General features: G+C 38.7%; 1 protein-coding gene across 1 annotated transcript in view; it reads left to right on the top strand.

The window, feature by feature from the left end:
- Positions 1–23,179: 23,179 nt before the first annotated feature.
- The window catches only part of MAP3K4 (mitogen-activated protein kinase kinase kinase 4), a 78,359-nt gene continuing 77,391 nt past the window's right edge, over positions 23,180–24,147 (top strand). Inside the window, exon 1 of the mRNA XM_035319977.1 lies at positions 23,180–23,313. Within this exon, the coding sequence (XP_035175868.1) occupies positions 23,279–23,313 (35 nt within the window). The 5' untranslated portion in view covers positions 23,180–23,278. The remainder of the gene's footprint in view (positions 23,314–24,147) is intronic.

Below are 24,147 nucleotides of genomic sequence, written 5' to 3'. Positions count from 1 at the left end.
ACTCTAATGTCTAACAGCAGTTTGTTTTGCACTGGAAACTATTTGAAAGCACCTGGCAAGGCCTAGAAGTGCACAATCTCCCTAACGCAGACTGCCTGGAGTCACAACAGCTTGTTAGAACCAGAATTTCTCTTGTGGAAGATCTTAGCTCCACAGGCAGAAAACAAAGACTTCAGTCCAGGAAGGTAGCTGGCACCTGAAAGGCATTTATCACAGTTATAGTCATCACAGATGGGAAAAACAGCTGAGCAGAGGGAGAAAAAGCAGTACTTAAGGTTTCAGGTGACCTTTTGCTTGACAATGTATAGTTATGCAACTGTGCTTTATGCACTGCCATTTTCAAGAAAGGACTGAAAACACTCCAAAATGTACAATGGTCTTGGCATTTGATCTCAGAGGTCACATTTCTTTACCAACCAGACTCTTTATCACTTAGAGCATCTGTAACCCCACTGTATGATGTAATAATTAACATTGACCGTGTTCAGGTACACCTGAGGACAGGAAGAGCCCTCCACGTTATCTTTGGAAACTGGAAGATTAGTCAAGAAAAAAGTGAGATGCAAGACCTTTTGTTTCATCCAAACAAAATAGTTATGAAAATATGAAGTGGAAAATAGCTAGATGTATAGCAGTTCTTCAAAAAGAGAGACATGGTATTCCCCTTGTTCACAAGATGGAGAAGACTTAATATCAAAACTGTCCAGTTTTGACACAGTACTTCGAGTTTGACAGTGGCCAACAAGAATGGTCAATTATTTTGAAATATTACCTGTGAGGCAGGCTTGCAAGATACAGATTTCTTGTAGTGAAGAGAAACCTTGCAGTTTTGTGGTAGTAGGTAGACTCAATAGAACCCTTCGGCTGCACAAGAGGCTCTGTACTCGTCATAGATAAGATTAAATTTGAGTTTGAAGGAGTCGCAACAGACATGAAGAGCAACCTGCCATGTCATAACAAGAAAGGCCTGTAATGATCATCTGAAAAGATGTCTTAAGGGCAGGTTAGACAAACCTCTGATAGGGCTGATGTAGAAAAAGATGCTCTGTTGCAGGAGAGAAAAGAAGAACAGATTATCCTATTTTTCTCTGAAACTTTCTTCTATCTTGGACCTCAGCTCTTTGTACTCCCAATAGTATGAAGTTCTGTCATGTGGTGCTTGGAACAAGAGAGGGACAGATTCCATCACTAGATCCAATACAGATGTCTCTGTGTCTTGGGTCACTTTTCTGTGCCTGCTTTTCCTGTTCCAGTCTGAAGTTTAAACTCCAAATTTTGAACCTTTGAAGAAGGTTCAAATCTTATTGAACAGGTTTCAAGAAGCTAAGTTGTATATTTTCAAGATCTCTAATAATACAAATATCTTTTTTTTTTCTTTACAAGCTGATTTTGCCATTTTAATGTTTTATCTCCTCTGCACTTAGAATATACCAAGTATTCTCAAATATCTCAAGTATTGAGGCATATATGGCATTACTGGATGACAGAAAAATTAAATTAGCAGAAATAAATAAGGTATGCCTCTGGATTTGAGCTTTGTAAGGGACAGCCAAAATGAGATTATATTTTTTTACTGTAATCACCAAGTTCAAATAGTAAAGCCTTGGTTTTCATCAGCGGATAAACAATGCAAAATGAAGAGGAGGATGCTGGCTTTCTGTCTGTAGCATTCTGGGTGGAACAGAATGCAGAGAATTTGAAAGCTTCTAAAGGGTGGGGAAGGGAAATTTATTTCCTGTAAATGTAAACTACAGAACAACTTTTGAGTTAAAATAATAAAGTAGCATCTATGCAGATAACTTATCAAAAGCATAGGAAAGGATCCAGTGGCAAGTACTCTAATTGTATTATTGAAGTGATAGAGAACAGGATGGAATTTGGAATTAAAAGGCCTATTTAACAAGATGTAGAAATATAGGGTGGCTGAAAGTACCTAAAGGCTTTCAACAGCCTAAATTTTGAGTTTTGCCTCAGAAAGATGTAGATACTTTTGGCTGAGAAGGAACTGTTGCCTGCAGTGGGAAGAAGAATACTTCAATATATGGATTCTCTGAAACTCAGAACCTCTTCCCCAGAGCATAAAGTCAGGTCAAACAGCAGCACCATTTGTGGGGAATATACAGGAACATCTTATCTCGTCCTGATCCTACTAGAAAAGAAATGCAGAACAGAATTCAACTTACCTAAGTTAAGATAAAGTTAAGATATTAGGTAAGTTTTGATTTCTAACTAGTCTGTGACTAGTTATTCACCTTTCAGATTCCCTTTCCAACCAATTGAGAGATAAGTATTTGGAAACATTTTGTCTGACTAAACATATATGACTGCTTCAGGATGAACTGCATCATAGGAATTCTTATTTCTCTCACTGACTACAACATGAATTCAGTGTGATGAATTTAGCAGGAGACATCTGCACTGGAGATCTCTGCATTTGATCAGATAAGTCCACCTACAGTGTACATAGTCCCATGGAAAGAGAGCTTTCTTCACTTCCATCTGTTCTCAAGAATGTGCTGAGCTAGTGCTCCTTCCATGTCGACATGTTTCCCACTAATAGGATGGGAAAAATAATGAACCTCTGGGCAATTTACACAATTTTCCATGTGACATTCATACACACTTTGAGAAAATTTACCCATTTTTGCATATTAGTAATATGTTCATATAGTCAAAACAGGTTCTATTTAGACTCTTACCTTTTTAAGTTTATCACTGATCACTTTATTCTTTACATTATTTAATTTTTATTGGCATTTTGTTAACTGACTAGAATTTCTTTCCTTTGCACAAATGCAAATAAAGATGCTAAATGGACAAATAACTAAATGACTATATTTCATTCAACATGTACCTAGAATCATCGAATCATCTCTAGATTTGAAAAGACCTTCAAGATCACTGAGTCCAACCATCAGCTTGACCTATTGATTCCCATCACAAATGAGATCACCAAAATGCCACTCTAATCAAGGGGAGCTGTCACAGACATCAGTGAAGCTAAAATACCATCCACAGCAATATGGTACAGACAGCTGAGCAGATTTCAAATTGCACCTACGTCAAGAAAAGGAACTGAATAATACTTGGTGCATTTGCAATATTATCTCAATATTCTCTATCCATAGCAATGTAAATTATTTTTATACCTCTAAGAAATCATTATTATGTGTCAGTTAACAAAAAGACTCAATTTTCTCAAGGAAATATCTGCTACTAGAAGTATGGCATCCAAGTCTAAATTAATGCACCCTTGTAAAACTTGAGTTAGTTTACTGAAGCCTCTTGGCTGTTATCATCCATCACTTGTTCTCTTAGATCAAGGTACGCTGCTGCTATTGAGAATATATATCCTGATATTAAACAGCTACTGCATTACTTATATTCTTTTTCTGTGGTAAAAAGCAGTTTATCTGTTTCAAGATGTTTTGAGTCCGACCTGAATCCATAAATAAGAAAAATATCTTAATTGTCCTTTTTATCTATTCTGTTTCTGTATGTACAGGGCACATGGTGTATTCAGAAATTACATACATCTTTCTGAAATCCTCACAATACCTTTCAATAACCAAGTCTGAGGAGAAAAAGAAAATACACGAAGTACATTTTTTTTTCCAGTGGAAGCACACACAAACACACATTCACATCTTTTCTGCAACAGGCAGACATGTGTAAGGAAGAAGACTTTCTTCTTTCAAGAAACCAGGAGATCTCTTAATTTAAGGCTGCACAGGTGTGACATTTACACAAATACTGATAAATTCCACTGAAATGTTTTTATTTCAATAGTCCCCACCTTTTTTTTTTTTTTTTTTTTTTTTTACCTCTGTCACATTGTCATTGTGCTCAGTCTGATTGTTGTTTATCACTGAAGGCTGTGAGACTGGAGACCACAGCTCAGGAATGCATAACTAATGAAAATCTCTTCCTTCTCCACAAATTACTTTCATTTCCTGAGGGAAAAAAAAAAACAAAAACAGGAATAAAACACATGTACCTTCCATGTACCTTCTAATTGGTTCACCTACAATTTACCAAATATTATACTGTGGTTGCAATTAACTGAGCATTATACAACACATGTGGGAGCCAGTTTTTAGTCCTTAGGCAGCAAGAAGTCATATAGTATAAGTATGGACATGTGATCTGAAATCATACTTCAATTTGGGCAAAAGATATTACAGAAACCATTTTTGGCATTGAATTTCTTTTGGTCTTCAGACCAGCCAGAAGGATGTTGTCAAAGTAGGCTTTGGGTTTAAAAGCATGGCAACCAAATTTTTGCTGGTCCAATCCAGCCTTGGATTTTAATACATTTCTGTAAAATTTTTCATTAAAAATGTGCTATTCTGTGGATGTCTGAAAGAGTGCTGCTTGTGACATTTTATCTGAAGAAAGGTACAACCATACAAGATCCAGAATGATAACAATACTAGTAACCACATTGTTGTACATATGGAGGAAGTATCTGGTTATTAACTGAGCTAACTCATAACTCTTTCACTATTTCCTCACTCATTCCATTGAGCTAAATTTATATGGAAACTTGATTCCAGTCCCTTCTCTTTTCCCGCTGCTTCTTTCTCCCTTGTTGAAATGATTAAAGGGCCCAGAAAGGAAAAGGAGAAGCGATTCAAGACTGAAATGTCAGTGCTGATGGAAAGAGAGGACAGATGTGCAATGGAGAATTTAAACATGATACCCGGAGAGAGCCTTTCACCTGTTTTCATTTGCAAAGTCACAGAAATGCTGCAGAGAATTGTAGCCATCATTTCCAGAGCTGGATCACTCCCCTAACACTAATGGTGGCTTGCTAAGTTGAACCAGTCTTCAACAATAAATGGAGTAAAACGACAGAAAAGTGTGACCAAAGGTAAGAAAATTCAAGGATTTACTATTCCTTGCAGCTTGGGAGCCATATGACCAAATCACAGACACGTGCTTTCTCCCCCTAGTGAAGATTATTGAATTAAGTATTGAAATGAAAATAGAATACTCTGCAGACATGAAAGAAAAAGTGGAAGAATGAGTAATTAGGAAAGAAATGATACAGATGTTGGCAGCAAAGGGGCAAGGAGAGACAAAACTAGGAAAATGCTATGAAAAGCTATGAAAATAACAGACCAAAAATAAAGCTTTCATGCCAATTTGAACTAGAAGTCCTCAGTAGGGAGACCAAGTACCCATTAACTACATAAGGTGCATTAACATTTTATTTAATGTGCAAACACAAAGTCTAATTCTACAAAGATCCCGATAACAGTAGCAAATTGAAAATATGAAGCTTATGATTCACATAGTAGGGGAAAGATAAAGATTTAGAATAATTTATTAATAGAAAATCATAGAATGGCTTAGAAGGGACCTTAAATATCATCAAAATTCCAAAATATTATTTGGCCTTGCTTTACTGACTTCAAACACATAAGAATAAGCTTTTTGTTAGGTGTTGCCAAACTCATTAGCCTGACAGAGCTGCTGCAGCTCAGCATTCCCAGATCCAGCCAGTGGCAATGGGCAGCATGTTCAGCATGTTTTCCCATCACACGCACAACTAAACGCACATTTGCACACTTGCACAAAGCTGGCCACACGCCTGTGGGAGGCCCTTGTCCTTCCAGAAGACGCCTCTCAGCCTCTCTTATCTCTCCAGGAACTGGGCCAGGTTTATGGCTGCTTTGATAACTAGCTCCCAAGCCTCTTACCCTACTTACTGGCTAGTCCGGCTTGATATGTGGTGATCGCAGGTTGACATACACACCCACACACAAGGTACATGTGCTGCTGCCTTTAGTTGCTAGTACCCCAGCCTGATGGGACACTACAGCCCCTGGTCTGACTCCAGCTGCTGTAGCACCCACTGACCACCCACCTGTTGACACACTATCAGACCCTTTCCTCCCCTATTTCATCTGTTTTCCCATACTTGTTCCTCCACAGGTGACCTTAAAGCCTCCCATTCTCTGCCCCTGGTTCCTCCAAAGCACCCCCAAATAATTGTACAGTCCCAAGATGTTCTCCCCCTTCATCCCATCACGAGTCCCACACCCCTAGGCAGTAGTCTCTCTCAATATGAAAGTGCTCTGAGGAGAGCCCACCGCTCAGCTCATCTTGACAGGTTTCCCACTGGGCCCATGAGAGAAAGCCCTGGGAGGAGCAGGGGTAGAAGCACCCTTTCTATTACTGAGTTATCTCAGATTTCTCTGCCTGACATTTTGCTTCTGTGCTTCATTGTATATGGGGGGCGAAATTTTACCACACGACCCAACACTTTCAAGCATTGCTAAGAAGAGCAGTTAAGAAACTAATGAGAGTATTTTGGCTATAGGCAGCTTCTGCACACCACTCACAGGCATTATCCAAAGACTAAACACCTGAAGGCAGTGGCAATGAACTACCTCCACCAGCCTCCGCTGACTTTCTGCTAAGTCTTTTGTCATTCGGTGTGTATGTCTTAGAAGTGAGTTACAGCACCTTGGAGGAAAACAAGTATAGAGAATGAATAAAAGGAAATGTCAGTATTTTTAGACAAGAAAATGGAAAATAAGACAGACAACTCCCATTTTAAATTCGTTTTATTAGGGTAGGAAAGATCATTTCAATACCCAACTCTTCAGACATTCTGGAGCTGACTTGTTATATGCAGCCAACAGTAAGTCATGGTCTCATGAAATGTGAGTACCTGCACATCTCTTTTCCACTGTGGACATGTACACACACTATTTCCTTTGCTACTCTGCATTTTTTCCTCTGATGTATGATGTTTCACAGTTCTCTACTGAGAAAAATATTGTAATGACAGTGAAAAGGGAGTAGCGTAACAGTCATGGGGCGTGATGTAATAACAGTAGGCACAGTATTGCTCACAGTATCACAGTGTTTGGTTGTTTTCCAAAGTGACTGAGCTTGGTGACCTTTAAATTTGTTCCTGCTACTTCTGCAGTGTGTTTCTTACCCACTGACACTCCACCCAAGCCACTGGACCCTGGTATACATTCAGCACAGCACATTTCTGGAAGAGACCACTATACTTGCAGTAAGTAGAGACGATTTCTTTAAACTTGTGTTTTGCTTTCTTTGGGTTTCAATCTTGCCTGTTTTTTAATTTGTTTGTTTGTTTTGTTTCTTTGTTTGTTTTGTGTTGTTTTTATTATTAATATGATAGCTCTTTTTTGTTGTTTTGTTATACAAGATGCCACCTTTAAATAATCATCACTTATTAATCATTCCTATCATCATGATTAGTATTGCATGAGTTCTCCCATCAGAGACTGGGATCCAGGGCTCAGTGCCATACATCCGAGTAGGCCAGGAGAAAGCACCTTAGAGGTGAAATGGAGGTACAAACAATAAAAAAGCTTGACCAAAGTTAGGGAATAAATGAGTTGCAAGGCCAGAAACCCTGGTCAGTTCTGCTCATTGCCTCTGGTTATGACCATTTTTCTCAGGTAACAGCTCTGGTATCTTGGTGCCACCTCCGTTTTCCACTTTGGGTGGGAGAGAGCTGGGGAGGAAGAGCCCACTGCAGGTCCCCTGGCCTGGGTGCCCATGCAAGGTGTCCACCATGGGCTGCTGTGTGGCATCCTGGATCCTGCAATATATACAAAATGTATTTTGCTTTTATAAAACTATTTTGATTGAATATTAAAATATTCCTTTTACAAGGACACAGAAAGTTCAAATAATCTGGAATATAAAGCAACAGACAGGATGGATTAAAGTTCATCATGTAAGCAGCTTTGGTGGTGTAAGATACTGCAGCCTATGTTTGACCACTTGTTGACTTGAGCTGTCTACTCTGAGTGATCACCCTCCAAAAAGAGCACATCGTCTGAGCACCAGCTGAGAGTAAAAGCCCCCATGTGCTGTGGCTCAGTCTAACCAGACTGCATTGCATTCAGGCAGGTGACCTGTTAGTAAGGCTCAGTTAGGCACCTAGGAGTCTTCAGCAGAAAAATGCTACACTGTAAGGGACAGCTAGAAAATTGTAATATTTTAAGCCATTACAGCTGTTTCCAAATAAAATGTATCTATAACTTGACTTAGATTACAGCCCTAAAACCTTGTTTTCCCCCCATTGGCAGGATGGTTTGCTTTGTTGCTCGTATCATTTCACAGAACAAAGCAGCTGAACAGTAAAAGCACTGGAGTGGTGAAGCCATAGCAAACAGCAGGGATGATAACCTTTTAATCCAGCTCATCATTACAGTTCACCTGATTTACCTTTACAAAGCAGATTGAAATGATGCAGGCAGCAGAAGACACTGAGTGATGTGGCCGGCTGTGGTTACAGGGGTGACTAAAGCTGCAGTCCATGGCCGCGGTACCTGGCTGAGTGACTCAGAGGCTGATAGGGATGAAGCCATCCACTGACACCTCGAGGTGTGACTCCTTCCCACACCTCTGCTGCATGTGTTCATTCCCTCGCACACTCGTGCTCATTCCCACACCTCTTGTCACAAACCAGCCATATCACGACTGATCTGAGCACTCCTTGCATCTTTGAACATAAAATCTGAGGGTTTGGCTCAGGCCACACATATGGATTAAGCACGAAGACCTGATGCCAGAGGTGGTCTCTAGCAGACAGCAGGGTGGCTTGTGCCAAAGGGCAAAGGAGGTAAAGTCTCCTCAGTACCAGACAGCCCCACAGCTCCCATGAATGCTGAGTAATACCCCACACTGACTGCTCTGCTCAGCTGTTCACCCATAATAACTCTGGTCAGGAGAGAAATACCGTCAGAGGTGAGCTCTCTCTGTGAAGGAGTCACAGGTCACCCCCAAGTAACCAGTGAGTCACCCCCATGCAGCTTGCCTCTGGCAACAGAGACCCTGGCTACAGACTAGTGTGGGAAGGAGCAATCTCCTTTCTTTAGGTACCTGCTGCTGGTGGCCCCTGAGTGCTTGTGCCAGCATGTCTCATGAAGGCCAGGCCCAGCCAGGAAGGAGGCACCCATCTTGTTGGGGTGCCTTCCATTCAGGGAACCCCATCTGCTGCCTGTAGAGGAGTCAAGCAGTGAATCAGCATGTAAGGAGAAAACATACAGCAAGCCTGGCTTTTATTTGGCTTGAAGTAGGATCTGAAGACGTTCCTTGGCCTTGTCATGCAATGGCTTTAGACAGCAATGGAAAAATTGCAACTTCTCTGGGCATGAGCACAGAACTGCAGGTCTCAGAGCCTGCCAGCCTGCCCTTGCCAACCAGTTCAGGGGAAGTTCAGAGGAATAAGTGAGCCCATAAGCCCTTCTGTTCCTCTATCGGCAAGAAAAGCCTTTCTCCAGTGCATGCTGCTTGCGCAGATTGTGCCTCAGAACATCCCTCCCCAGGGCTGAGCAAAAAAGAGCAGAAGGGCAGGGGACGAAGAGGTTGAACAGGGTCCATAAAAACAGTGGTGTAAACACTTCCCTAATACCACGAACTGCACTTTCAGCCAATCTGAAAGTGACTCTCTGAGTCATATAGTCTCAGTGCAGGAAAAAAAAAAAAAAAAAAAAAAGTCATATAATTTTTTATGAGGGCCTCCTCCTGCCATTCTAACAGCAATTTCATTTCACAGGTAGAAGAGTTACCTAGGACACAAGAAGGGCATTACAAGCAAATAATATTATTTAACAGAAATAAAATTATCTTGTGTGCATACTGTAAAGATGTAGGAGGTTCAGCCTCCCTACAAAATGCAAACTTTCTTTTATTATAATTGCCTAGCTATCCAGAAGAACTTTTAGTTTCATGTCCTTTTAAATCCCTTCCTTTTCTTTCCAGAACAAGCTGGCATTCAGCACCGTAGGAAAGAATCCAAGCTAAGAGGCGTCTTTGTAGAGAAAATACCGTGAACACAGTTTCTCTCAATGGAGAAATTGAGTGCTCAGGGCACTTGGCTAGCTGTCATCCTTGTCCCTACAGATGCACAAATGTAATACTAGCAAGGACCTTTTACATATTTTTTTCCATGCTTACGTTCACTGTGACTTTTCCTGCTGGGTACGGGGTTGGAAGTTGGATTGGCAAACAGACTGTGTGTTATTATAATCACATTTTTAAAATCCTCTGGAAGAGTATGTGGGTTTTGCATTTCACTCTAAAGCATTTCATTAGGCAACTGAGTAGCATAATAGCAGTTATAATTAATGAAAGATTTTTGTCTGTTTTATAAAGTGGCAAAGATACAGGAAATGCAAATATATATATATATATAAAAGCCATATTTTGGAAAAAAAGATACATAGATAGATAGAACTGGGGCATTACATCTGCTTTTACAAAACTGGACCTGTCTTGTATCTCTCCTTTACATGATACCATTTAGTTGTCTGTCAAATACTTGGTGGCCATTTTGGAGAACCTTGCTCAGCCTTCATTGTGAAAAATTAGCCCCTTTCTCCACTGATTTTGACTTCTGGAGAAGATAATTTGGAACAGTATTAGATCAGGTTAAGAAAGAATATTATTATTTCTGCAAAAGGCTGAAAGAACTGAACTGAAAAAATTATTACTATTAATTTTATTGGTAGTCTTGAAAGGATTGTTCCTCGGGATGATGGTGTGAATGTTCGCTGAAGAGCAAGATTTCACTAGAATTTGCTAGAATGTGCAGAAGGGCTGGATAACACTTTTGTTTCTTGTGGGACTTAGGCCTGTTTGCTTTTCAGTATCTTGTTGCTGTGACAGCTTGCTGTCCTTGGGGGAAGGTAGAAGGTAGGAAGAAAGTGCTGCTTCTCAGGTGATAGAAAGAACTGATATAGAAGAAGTGCTGGGGCAGATCATACTGCATTCTCACTTGCATAGTTCACCCTGCAGGTTTTTTTATATCTTACACAGAACTGGCATTTCTGATGCTAAATCACTTGGCAATTTGTCCTTATCTTCTCTCACTGATACAGCAACGGTATAATATGGAGTAATCTGAAGGTTAAATCTGTATAATGCAGAACAAAGATGGTTGGACAGCTGATTCCTAAAGGACACTAAAGGAAATAAAAATCAGGATTACTTCAAAGTCCTTCTTATACGTATCTAATGAAAAGTGAAGCTAAGCTCTAATAAATAATGTGCAAGAATCTGCCTTACGGTATCTATCAAAACATCATTATACAACTAGTCACACTTGGCAAAGTGTATAGTCATCCGAAACACCTTTGCATAGTTTTAAATCTGTCAATCTTTAGATTCATTACCAGAGTTGCATATGCCAGTATATTTTATAAATATGCTCCATTAAAATATATGTAACGTCTTCACAGAAGTATGTACAGATAAGAAAATTACAGATAACAGTAAATAGCTCAAATAACAGAACACGAGACTTTGCACCACAGAGCCAGGACTTTTTTTTTTTTTTTTTTTTTTTTTTTTTGTACTGATCAACACAAATCAATACAATGTCAATACAATACAAATACAAAGACAGACAAACCCATGCTCCATCCTGCTCTCTTAGGTCAGCACATAGGGAACAGCTGGTGCCCTCAGGAGGTACAGCTGTGGCTGGTTGGCACTTACACAAGCCACATTAGGGTAAGAAAAGTTTGGCTACTTCTGTGAGTAAAGGTTGGCCAGGTTCTGATTCTGGACATGAGGTAAAATGCCCACATCAGGAAGTTGGATTGGAGGTATTTTAAGAAGTTTGTATAACACTGAGACTGCCAACAAAGAGCACATATGACACTCATTTAGCATAATAGTCTTAATTTGCATCTAAAATGCATATGTAGGTAAGAAAACACATGTGGTAGGGAAGTAAACTTATCTGCATAACTCCAGATGTAAGCTTTTACATCCTGTATTCTGGAATGAGGAAATGTCCCAGAAAGAGGCCTGAACAAATAGATTTTCAATACTTCATGTACTCCCTGTCATGGCTTTGGACACAACATTGAGACTACATGTTTAAATGTAGTCTAAATGTTTAAATGTTTATTTAACATTTAAAATACAGCAAGTGAAAAAAGTACTGTCGCATTATTCACTGTTATCTTTAAAAAAAAAAAAAGAAAAAAAAAAGGAAAGTGATGGTCTCTGTTCCAACAAATCAAGCGTCTAAAAGGACATATGGGAGAGGATATGATCAACGACTAACTCAGACTGGGGCAGACAAGAGTAGGAAATGCAAGTAATTCATTACGGCTTGTCTGTGTTCAATCAGGAACACTTGGCATTTTTTTCCAAATATGTAGGTTATGAGATCCCAGGTTTTTTTTTTTTTTTTCACTTAAGAAAGGAAATAAATGTTTTGCCTGGTGAACGTGCTCTTTTGGAAGTTCAACCAATTTGTATTCTGTTGTTTTATGCGTCAGAGTTAAAGGAAGAGTGATAGAAGTGACGGAGTTCTTCAGTGCAGCCCTTGTCAGCTCCTCTGGCTGCAGAGTGGCAGTAGCAGAGAACTTCAGATTGAAGAGGCAATGTTGCATATTGATCTTTGTGAACATGCTCTGCTAACTGCCAAGGTGTGGGTTTCTTTTTTTAACAGCTTAGCACGGCTTTTAGCAAGCATAAATATAGCTGTACAAATAGTGAGAAGCTATTTTTGAATGTTTTGGTCACTGCTAAATACAGAATTGCTAACCCAAGCATTCAGAAGTCATGATTCAGGTCTCCAGAATGAGGAGGCTGGCCTAAGTATGTAGATCCATTTTTATTTGCTGTCTGTTTTGCTTACCGAAACTTTAGAATATCTCTGGATCATATCTTAAAGCTCCTTACTTCAAAATTGAAGACAGAAACTTAATCTCAGTTTCTATCTGCCTTTAATTCATGCAGCTCTTGGAGTCAGAACTTAAAAAATTCTTCCTAATGCTCTGAGAGAAATGGAAATCTTGGAGGAAACAGTGTAAAATAAAATTCTTGCATCACATTCTCACCTCCTCTTAGCTCGTTAAGAACAGTCAAGAGACTTTGCTTATCCATCAAAGTGTACATCATAAGTAGCTGAAATTTATTTAACCAAAAATGGGAATGTCACCCTGGAGCAGAAAGACCAGGACAGGACTGAGACACCATTCATCTCCCACCTTCACTTGTTTTCAGAGCTTTGACATAAAGAGAGCACAGTGCCTCCCTGTACAGGGGTGACATTAGTCAACCCAGTGCAGAACAGCAGCAATCTTCTGAGGGAGGCACTTGCTCATGCAGCATAAATATATCATGAATGTCACACAGAACACAAATATCACAGCACAAATGTCAACTACTCCAAGGAATACTTGCAACAGGCATTAGCTTAAACTGGTTTGATGAATGTTTTGTAGAAGTAATTCCAATTTGTGACGCATTTGAGAGATTTTTTTATTTTTTTGTTTTGCAATTTGAAAAGCTATTAAGAGGCAGCTTGTAAACAGGACAAGGATCTAACTTTGTGCAGTGAAATGAAAATAACACATTGCTTGCCCATTTGTAACCTTAAGCCCAATATGATTTTGTAGATCCTCAGCTCCTGTTCTCCAGAAAATTTCAAACTCGGACAATGTTGTTAGCAACTGAGATTTCCTGCAAGAATGGTTTATTGTCCTCATTCCCTTGAAAGGACCCATTTTTAAGCAATCACTGTCATAAGAGCTGGTGACTGTTTCATTTCTAAGAGCACTTGAAAATATATTTTTGTGGATGAGGCACACTTTATTCACTATTATATTTTTCCTGGAAGTACCTCAAAAAAAAAAAAAAAAAATCCACACACAGCAAATATATTAACCTTTTCAATAGTAAGGATTAGCAAGCTTGCCTTCTATAAAATACTTTTAGCATCCTTTTTACTGCAAGACTCACAACTGGTCTTTGCTAGAAATTAACAGACTTGTTCTAACACCATCATATTTGATTATTAGCTCAGCAGTCATTTACCGAAGACCTGTTCTATCTTCTGCTTGCTCTCTTGAATTCCACATTTTGCCTTTTACAGGTACTCTTTTGTCTAAATAAACAACCTAAATGTATTTCTGTTGAAATGCTGTAATCATGCCAGGTTATTTTTGTCTGTAGCTCTCAAGGAAGATTGTGTATCCCTTTTACCCCCACACTTAAAAGTGGCAGAGGCTGCTTGATACCTGTGAGGGAACAAATAGTCTGACAGGGAAGGGCATGGGCAGGGCTTGCATCACCCTGACCCGTTCCTGCTTGTTGAGCCAGCTAGGCAGCCCAAGTCAGAGGTTACACCTTCCCTAAACAAGTGTAACTTGAATACTCCTCCAACTGTACTAGAGAGCTGGGGAGAAAGAACCACAGCCACTTATTCTGGGGTTTTCTTCCTGTGGCTGAGTGTTGAAGTTCAACCAAAAGGCAGAGCACCTCCCTGGTCATGTTGTCCATTCCTCTGCCTTTGCAGATACCATGCAGCATGTAGCATGGCTGTGACTCACATCACAATAACCTGAAAGTTAGGAAACCTAGGAAAAAAAGCAAGTCAGTATGGGCCATGCATTCTGCTGCTACACGTGGTGGAGGTAAGGAGATGGAGCACTCGAGCAAGGAAGGGACAAGCAGAAGATCTGCAGTGCAATTCTCTCTTCTCCATGGCAGGTCAGGACTCTGCAGTCTGGGAGCAAAGAGGCCTGCAGCAAAAATGAGCTGGCCTAGGACATGTCTGGCCATCTGCAGTGACCTCACCCTCCTGCAAAGCCACAGGGATTTCTTGCCAGGTCACTGCTGAATTTGCAGGTCTTTGATTTTGCAAATGTTTTCTTTAAGACTTAGCCCTACCAAATGCAAATTAAATGCATACCTATCTACCCTTCCAAAGATGTTCAGAGATATAGTAGATATTGCAAATCCCTCTGTACCTTTGCTTTTCACACGGAAAATGCAAAATAGGCCAGCTTGGTTCAGTGAACTTGAATTAAATTGAAAAAGGTTAATATTAATTAACTTTCTTGCTTGAATGAGGCTGGGGGTTTGGAAAGATTTCTTTGCCTATCCAGCACTTTGAGGAAATATGAACCTTGAATATTAGGGTTGATGGTGGTGTTAAAGAGAACTTCAGGGCTTTTGTTTATAGCCAAGGAGTCCAGGTACTGATTTGGTAATATATTTGACAGCTGGACAAGCATTCAACAACAAAACTGGGCAGCACATTCAATTGAGGGTTCCTTGTTATTGGCAATAAATAAAAAAACAAATGTGCAGCTTTCTGGCACTGAGACTGAATCTTATTATTTTTTTTTCCTACTTGTACGCACAATAAATGCAAATTTCACAGTAAGCTAAAGATTGGTGTCTATAATGTATGCCAGTAGCAGCTCAATGATTTAGCTATTCTGGTGGAAAATGCACACCTTGTCACACTTTCATGCTGCAATGGGAAGAGATTCAATTACACACATAAGCACTGCTGGAGCTGTGTTTATTGTTCTGCCAGTTTATACCCAATATAAATACACCAAGAAACCCTTTTTCAGCGTGGCAGATCATACAGAAATGAAGAGTACTCTGAGTGAGACTGCTTTGGAACAAAGTGCCATGTAATCCAAGCATGTGGAAGCAGGAAAATCAAGCAATATACAGAGGTGAGAGGTATGGTTCACATACTCATTATAATAAATGACATAAATTAATTCACAATTAGTTATTTTTAAGGCAGACAAAACCTGCCAAATTCAGTTCAGTCAACCATAGTTAAATGAATACTTCAACCAGGAGTGTACAAGGCTCAATTTTAGATTGTACAAGGCTCAATTTAGAAAAGGAGCACCTACACCCACCTCTTGTTTCTACTGTTCTACACTTTCTATCTCTGCTGTATCTAACTACAACTGCTAACAGGACCTATCATTTAATATTACATCTAGATAAGCCCTGCTGTGGCTGTAGTCATATTTATCTAAGGATATTTCCTCATTTTCCCCCATCCATATTATGCAATGCTATTGTTACATTTCTAAATTAAAATAATAATAATAAAAAAAAAAGGCAAAGGATGAAGTACATTAAAAACAGCCAAGTAGAAAACCTAGCAGACCTGCTTTCTAACATCATGTAGGTGAGCTAGCTGATTCTTTATGTGGTTCTCAATACGGACACTGTACATTTTTAAAGGGTATCTTTCAGATTTTTTCTCTATGCAAAAAGCCACATTTCCATAAATCAACTTTTAGAACCCTGACCACCAATATGAGTGCAACTGTTTCATGCTGAATCCTCATATTTATGCACGAATATAAGGCTCTGTGTATGTCAAACTAGTAATCAGATTAACTTCTGGTTTGCATTAAAAATTGCATGTAGTATTCCATGCAGAAAACTTGTCAGTGCACTTTAGTTACTGAGCTGTGGACCAAAGTGCCAATGTTAAATAGAAAAGACATCTGATGTCATATTTAAAAGACTGGTTGCTTGTTACTGCTTTCTCAGACAGAAATCTTCAAAATTAAAATAAAAATAATTTGAACTTACAGTTTAGAGGAAACAGGACTCTGTCATGACAACCCTACAAGCTGTGACTGTGACACCTCCAACTCGCAGCTTTCCAGGAGACTCATACTCATTGCATTGCATCAGAGAGTAATTTTGATAGCTCTGCCCTTACCCAAATGATTAGACAGGCAAAATTTCCCTTTCTGAGATAGTAACTCCAGGAGAGAGATCCATTCACAGATAAATCCTCTTATTCAACACTGTGTTTGGCAGGCTGTTGTGGGTAAAACATGGAGATTTGGAATGGCTATAATAAGTGTAGCATTAAAGGTAACTGAAAAATATTGATAACATAAATAGATTTTAGTACTTTCCACACTAAACATGCTCTCACACTATTTTCAAATACAGACAGTGCAATAATTAAAACATATCAGAAAGCTCAGTTGAGGTTCACTGCCATGAACGGGGAATAGCACACAGCGAACTTGTTTCTTGGTTTGGCAAAACTCACCCGGGGAATAGAAATGTTGAAATCAGAGAAGTTTAAGACTTTCAGAATCTGACTTTGTATAAATGAATATAGGTGTCACATCCATTTATGGCCAAGCTGTCGAGCTGACAACGTCCAAATAATGACAGGCTTGATTTATTTGACTTGCAAAATGCAATGGTTTATAATTTATAGAATTTGAATATTGGGACTTTGTATCATCTGAATTATGAAAGCAAAATACATTGTTAATTATTGTTAATAATGTTAATTATTGCTTAAGAGTTTCTTAACAAACATCATTAAAAATGACACTTCAGAAAGGAGGAGAAAAAGGATTTTCTCACAAAGCTGTCCTTATATCCTTATATAAGCAGTCTTTGTGCACCTTCTGACATGACATTACAATTTAATAAGAAAAAGAAGTGGCTATTTAACAGCAGCGAATGATGATATATTTTAAAATAATTTATTCTTACCTGAAGTTATCTTTTAAAAATCCATACTTGAAACAATAACAAAAACAACAAAACAAACTCACAATTTGTGACAAAATTGCAAATAATAACAAAAGGTTTGTGATACTGTGTGCTTTTAAATAGCTGTATTTCCTAGTGATCTTTCTGGATTAAAGTTTGCTTGTGATTGAAAAGTTTATGAGATCAGTGACAGAATCACAGAGTGGCTGAGGCAGAAATGTACCTCTGACGATCTTCTTATCCCAGCTCCCTGCTTTAAGCAGGGTCAGCTGGAACAGGGTGCTCAGGACCACAATTAGTTGGGTTTTAAATATTTCCAAGGATGGAAACTCCACAACTCCTTTGAGCAACCTCTGCTGTTGCTCAGCCACCCTCATGGTAAGATTTTTTTTTCTTCTCACATTTAAATAGAATTTCCTGTGTTTCAGTTTGTGCCCATTGCCTCTTGTCTTCCACTGGACAGTAAGAATAGTGTTGTCTTCTTAACTCCTGGCCAGCAAGTATTTATACATACTGGTAAGGTCCTCCCTGAGCCTTCTCTTCTCCAGGCTGAACCTCCCAGGTCTCTCAGCCTCTCCTCAGACGTCAGATGCTCCACACCCTTAATCATCTCTGTGAGCCAGATGGACCCACTCCAGTACCTCCATGGCTCTTTCGTGCTGGAGAGCCCAGAACTCAGCTGTGGTTTCATCAATGTGTAAAATTAACATTTTAATACAAAACTTTTAACTGAAGTGTTATTTTTGAAATTTTAAATACAGAAAAGAAAGATTAATAGCCCTATTAGTACGCTAACCTTAATTGTTCCTTTGGAAATACAGTATGTATTAGAGTCACCTCCCATAGCTAACAGGATGCTTATCTTCTCATTCTGTGAATGGTCACCTATGCCTAAAGATGATCATGAGTGACAGCTTCAGCCGGATCGGCTATAGCTCAAAGGTCCATCTAAAGTGCTGGTGTCCATCTGAAGAGCTAGTTAGAAGATAAATAACCCTGTGATCTCATGCAGGCACGTTGCAGTTTTGCAACACATGATAAAGTTTTGTAACTGACCCACACTGAATGCTTCCGACAGGTGAACAAGCAAGTTCATGAGCTGTCCTTCTCCAGTACTACCAAAAGAATTATGTTTGCTGATCTAATTCAAAACTGTTTGCTGAATCTGCAGAAAACTTTTTACCTTTTTCCTTTTTTTCCTTTCTTTTTTTATTTTTTTTTATTTTTTTTCATAGCTCTGTATAGTGTAACATCCATGCATCATTAGGAAGCTGATGGTTTTTAACTGAGTTCAGGATGTTTTATGTTAGTGTTTTAATATCTAGGCCAAGTAGCAGGTCTAATTGACTAGTGTCTCTCCTGGGAGTAAGGGGGAAGAAAATTTATCTCCCAGACTTCAGAATTTTGATATACACCAGAAACAGGGTTCAAAACATGCCACAGCATTCAGCCTGCAAGAGAGGATGAATTGGGCAATGACATGTTTTATTTCAAGGTCATCCCATTCTCCACCAACTCCATTTCATTCTCATTTTCATTCTGCTTAGCTTGGTTAGAAACAAATACTAGCACAATTTTGTCACCTTTGTCTCTATATCTGATTATCACTACAGCTGAGAGCAATGTCTGTGGAACTGAGAGGCTTCAGAGTGCAATTTGGAGTTAAAACAGCTACTCTTAAAAAACAAAGCTCATTTTATGTCACAGTGAAATCTACTAAAGGTGCTGATATCAACTAACTTTAAATAAATAAATAAATTTCAGAAGCATTCACAGTGCTAAGAAAAACAATAAAGTTACAAGTAATGTCTGGTTTACGTAATATTTACATAGTATTTCAATGTAAATCAGTGACAACACTTAAATTTATTTATTTTTTTATTTTATTTTTTACCTCAAACAAAACACAGCCATGATGTCAGTGAAACCATTGTCATACACAGATGACACTAACAGTGTACCCATGAAAGTAATAGGAACTTTATCTTCATGTTTGTTAACTAACACTGGTGTCTCAGATTATGCTAATGAACTTTCTTTTTGCAGATGCACTAGAAATAATTATTTCCCTGATAGTCTGCTCTTCCCTTAGCATTAATATGTCACTAGTAGTTAGTATTTATTTAACAGTGGCCTGAGACTGAGATGAGTTTTTCACCCAAACTATTTCATTGTTACTTCACATGCTTTTTTCCATATTTTTCTGTGTAGGAAGAAAGAATCCAACTTTTTTTTTTTTTTTTTTTTTTTTTTTTCTCTTAGGAATGAAAGGACATGAATGGGATTCCACACTGTTAAATGCATTTTGTCCAAATTTTGACAAAAGCCTTTCTTGGATGGGGCCTGACTCTGGAAAGTATCGGTTCCTTGCGAGGATTTTTGGAAAATTATGAGCCTAGGAAAAAAAGCAAAATGAGGCACCCTCTCATAATTATAACCAGAACACTTTCACTAAGGCTGTTGCTATGGTTCTACAGAATAGCTATATTAAAATAAAACCTAACAATAATTTTCAAATGTTGCCAGAATTCATAGAATCATAGAATATCCCCAGTTGGAAGGGACCCATAAGGATCATTGAGTCCAACTCCTGGCACCGCACAGGTCCACCCAAAATTGTAGACCATGTGACTCAGTGCACAGTCCAAACACTTCTTAAATTCAGACAGGCTTGATGCCATGACTACTTCCCTGGGAAACCTGTTCCAGTGTGCAACCACCCTCTCGGTGAAGAACCTCTTCCTGATGTCTAGCCTAAAATTGCTTTTCCTTTTTCAAAAACATCATGGTTACATCAGTAAATCTGTCACGTTAGTCAATGTAGTGGAAGTAGATTGCATTGCATTTATCTGTAACATATTTTCCACTCAACGTATATTCCAGTCAGAAGTAATACCCCTTTCAGGGAAAGAAGGTCATCCCCTGAAAACATAGCAAACAGGTTTTTATTTGAAACAAGTAAAGCTTCTCAAACCTATTCTGAGTTTCAGGATTCAGGAATCTGTCCTGGAGAAGACATGGCATGGGACAGAGCAGGTGTCAGTCAAGCAAACAGGCCTAACGCGTTGCCTTATAATTTATCACATGAGCTACAACCACTATATATTTATATAATATATGGAGATCTTGGGGTTGTCTCATCTCAGTGAAAGATACTATGTAGGCCAGCCATATGGTGCAGATCTGTAGCGCTCTGTTGTTGTTTGGAGAAGGGTGTGTGAACTCCATTTTACAAAGTGGATGGGGAAAAGGGACTCTTTAAAATCATATAGGGTATGAATTTCGTTTGGTTGAAAGTTTCAGGGGAGGCAAGAGAAAAGAAAAATGGATGAAAGAGCTGATAAACTTTGATGACCAACTTTTCACAGTTCTTCCAGAGCTTCTAGTGCTGTCCATTATGGTTTTCTGTTACTTTTGTCTAGGAATGTTTCAGAAGTAACCATTCATAACTAATATCCACGACTCCTTCGGAACTGGCTCACAGAGGAGCTAAATGCATGGAGGCTATACCTTCTGTAGCTGCTCAGCAGAGAACGTCACAGAGACCTCAGCTTCCTAATACAAGGGTCATAAACTGGATTCCTCAGCTGGCTGTAGCTGGAGAGATTACTGCTGCCAGGAAAGCAGATTAGCTCACATCATTCAACAGTTATGTCGAGTGCTATGCGCTGTTTCCTAGCAAGCATGGGTCTTAAAATAATCATCAGTACATGTGAAGAAGAGGAGATGCAAAACAATTATATAAAAATAATGATAGGGACCAATAAGACTCAAATGAGAATAAAAAACTCTGAATGCACTGACATAACATAAATTGGCAGGTGATGATCTCTTTCATGTTTTACACTGTAGGAATTACAGTACAGTTGTATGTGCAAGTATTTACAAGGATGAAAAAAGTTATGTTCATAATAAGGTAACAGCTTTTTTAACTAATGAATTGGTTAGAGATGTGGGAATAAGATAAGACCTGAAACATGGCAGAATTTGAGACAGTTATGGAAGTTGTGGAATGAGTTACTAACTTGTTATCTTTTAGTTAGGGCTGCTTTGTGACAAGTTAAATACATTAGTTCCTATTGCTTGCTGTTCAGCAGGATTGAAACATCAATGGGATTAAATCATGAAAGATTAATTCACCTTCTGAAGCTGTAGGTGCTAAATTATTCCAGATGATTCAGAGCAGAAGCAGGAAATAAATCCTATAAACATTTATGTATATATGAGTAACTGCTCTCTCAGGGTTGTCCCATTGATTTCAATATGCCTATTATACAAATGAATTGATACGTATATAAGTGTTCAGAGGGTTTAACATTAAATGAAGATTAAAATCTTCTCATGGCTGTTTATAACTTCCTACAGCTGATGCAACAACCAGGAACTACTGAGGTAAAGGAACATACCAGCTACACTGCTTCTCTATGACTACTCTCACTTTATACTGCTTTAAGCTGCTGGAAGCAGAGAGAGGGACAGGAGCTGTAGAAAAAATCCCTAGGCAGGGAAGCTCTATATAGATTGCACAGCTGTTTTGCAGCTGCTGTAAGGCAGATATAGAAAGAATTTCAGATGCACAACCAGATATTTTAAAAGACAGCCTGGAACTTTTTTTTTTTTTTTTTTCTGTGTTGATGAAAATAAATAGCATCACTTTAAAACTTTTAATATAAGCAAGTGTTCAGACTTGCAAGATCCATGAAAACACGGGGTGTTACAAGCAATGATGCACTAAATTTCACTGTCAGGCAGACATGGAAAACAGCTGGATATGCTCTGGGTTTACAACACATGGCTCCAGAGGATAGGCCCCAATTCTTTGGTGGAGCTCCTTTGTATAAGATATTATTATACTGAACACAAACGTAGACAAAGCACTGCCATCATCTTGGTCATGTATGTAAATGTCCCATGGCTGCTCACTGCGTATGTGTATGATACAGCTGGGGAAAGAATTACAGTGTGATTTAGCAGGAGCCAAGCAAGATTTAAACAAACTTACTACGGTGGTGGTAGTCAAGTTCAAGTAGCACTAAATTCAGCACAATTTATTTTCCCAGGTCCAAAGTTCGTTCTTGGGGAGATATGAGTAACTGTAGCCAGACTGCTGCAATATATGTGCTGACTCAGAAAAAAATTGAGTCTCTTTATATCTGAATACAGTCATGCCCATGCCCTGTCTCTAAGTACCTTTGAATATCTGTCAGTGATTTTAGCTGTGCCCAGCTTGGCAGACACTAAACACAAAGGTGAGCTTTGCACTCTAAAATCATATTGCTTTAAGCACAGCTGAGGGTCACCCTTCACTCATGTGGGTCATGCCATTTTAATAATGGCAGTAGCAGTGCTACACACAGTTGCTTTTTAGGACAGGAAGTACCAAAAAAAAAAAAAAAAACCTGAGTTGAAGAGATAAGACAGTCATTCTGGGAATGTTTCTGACCTCATGCTACTGTTACTTACAAATTCTCCTTTAATAGTGATGAGTCAGATATCAAGCCCTGTGTGATCTTACATGCAGCATGTGAGATGACAGTGTTTAGACAGAAATACTCTACCTCTGTCAAGCTAGCTGGCTCCTATTATAGCATGGCTATTAAACCATGCTGCTGAACAAGCTTTGGCAGCTATCTTGCGAGCTTCTGAAGTGAATGAATCACTGTGGTAATAGGTGATTGAACAGAGCTATATAGTGTGATTCCTTAATTTCTTTCAGAGGTTCACACTTCAAAGCAGTTGCAGTAAAGCTCATGTTAATAGGACACTGAAAACAGAGTGCTGTTTCTTTCAAAACAAAACAAAACAAAACAAAGCAACAACAACAACAAACACCCAAACTTCTTGATCTTCTATGAAAGCAACAAAGCTGCAGATGGAAGAATCTACATATTTCCAGGTGGAAATACATCTTGGTATTCTATTTTGAATCTGGAGTAGCTAGCTGCAATATCGGCATAAGAAAGAAATGCTGTCAGATGGTCTTCTAGATATTAAATGCAGGTATGGTTCATGTTTTACTCTTCATGGGTCTAACAGGCTGCTTTCCAGTGTCTGCTGCTGAAAGTGTGACTATGTTTAATTAACTTTGCTTTTACTTTTGAAGAGCTCACAGTGAAAATGAAATAATAATTTAATGAAAGGAAAACCTAAATCTACAAAGCTGTTCTTGTCCAGGGTTTTATTTTTGCATGTAGTTCACAGTGAAGAACCATCTGACTAACAGAGTTAATGTATTATTAACTCTGTTTAAAAAACAAGCAAACAAACCAAAAACACTTATACTTTATTCTGCATAACATTCATAAAATGAAAGTTTGGCCTTGTGACCGTTACTGGGGAAACAAATTTTTAAAGATATTCTTATAATATATTTAGTTACCTACAGTGACCCAATCTTTATTTTCCTTATTACTTTTGGATATAGTAAAAAGCTGTAGAACTCAGAAATTACAGAAGCACACTTGTGTGTACAGTCCTGTCTGATACTTGTGGTAAAATAAGGAGAAAGGAATAACAAAATCTATGACCAAGGAATAGACAGAAATATAAAGGACAGTTGCAGTACAATTTTAAAAATATATTTGAAAGACCTACTTTTGTTACTAGGATGCTACTGCCATCTCTTACATTTTATTGCAAGTTCTAGGACTGTTGGTGTAATAAAAGGCATACTGCTGGAATAAAAAGCAATTCCCAAACAATCATAGTATCTGCTAAGAATATAAACCCACCTGGTTGCTGGAAAAAAAAAAAGGGGGGGGGGGGGGGGGAAAAAGGTAAAATCAACCTAAAAGTTCAGAAAACAGAAGTTAATCTAAATTGGATTGTTTTGAC

Source organism: Oxyura jamaicensis, chromosome 3, assembly GCF_011077185.1.
Source record: "Oxyura jamaicensis isolate SHBP4307 breed ruddy duck chromosome 3, BPBGC_Ojam_1.0, whole genome shotgun sequence".
Classification (NCBI taxonomy): Eukaryota; Metazoa; Chordata; class Aves; order Anseriformes; family Anatidae; genus Oxyura; species Oxyura jamaicensis.
The sequence above is the reverse complement of the archived record's forward strand: the minus strand, read 5'-3'. Positions and strand labels throughout refer to the sequence as shown.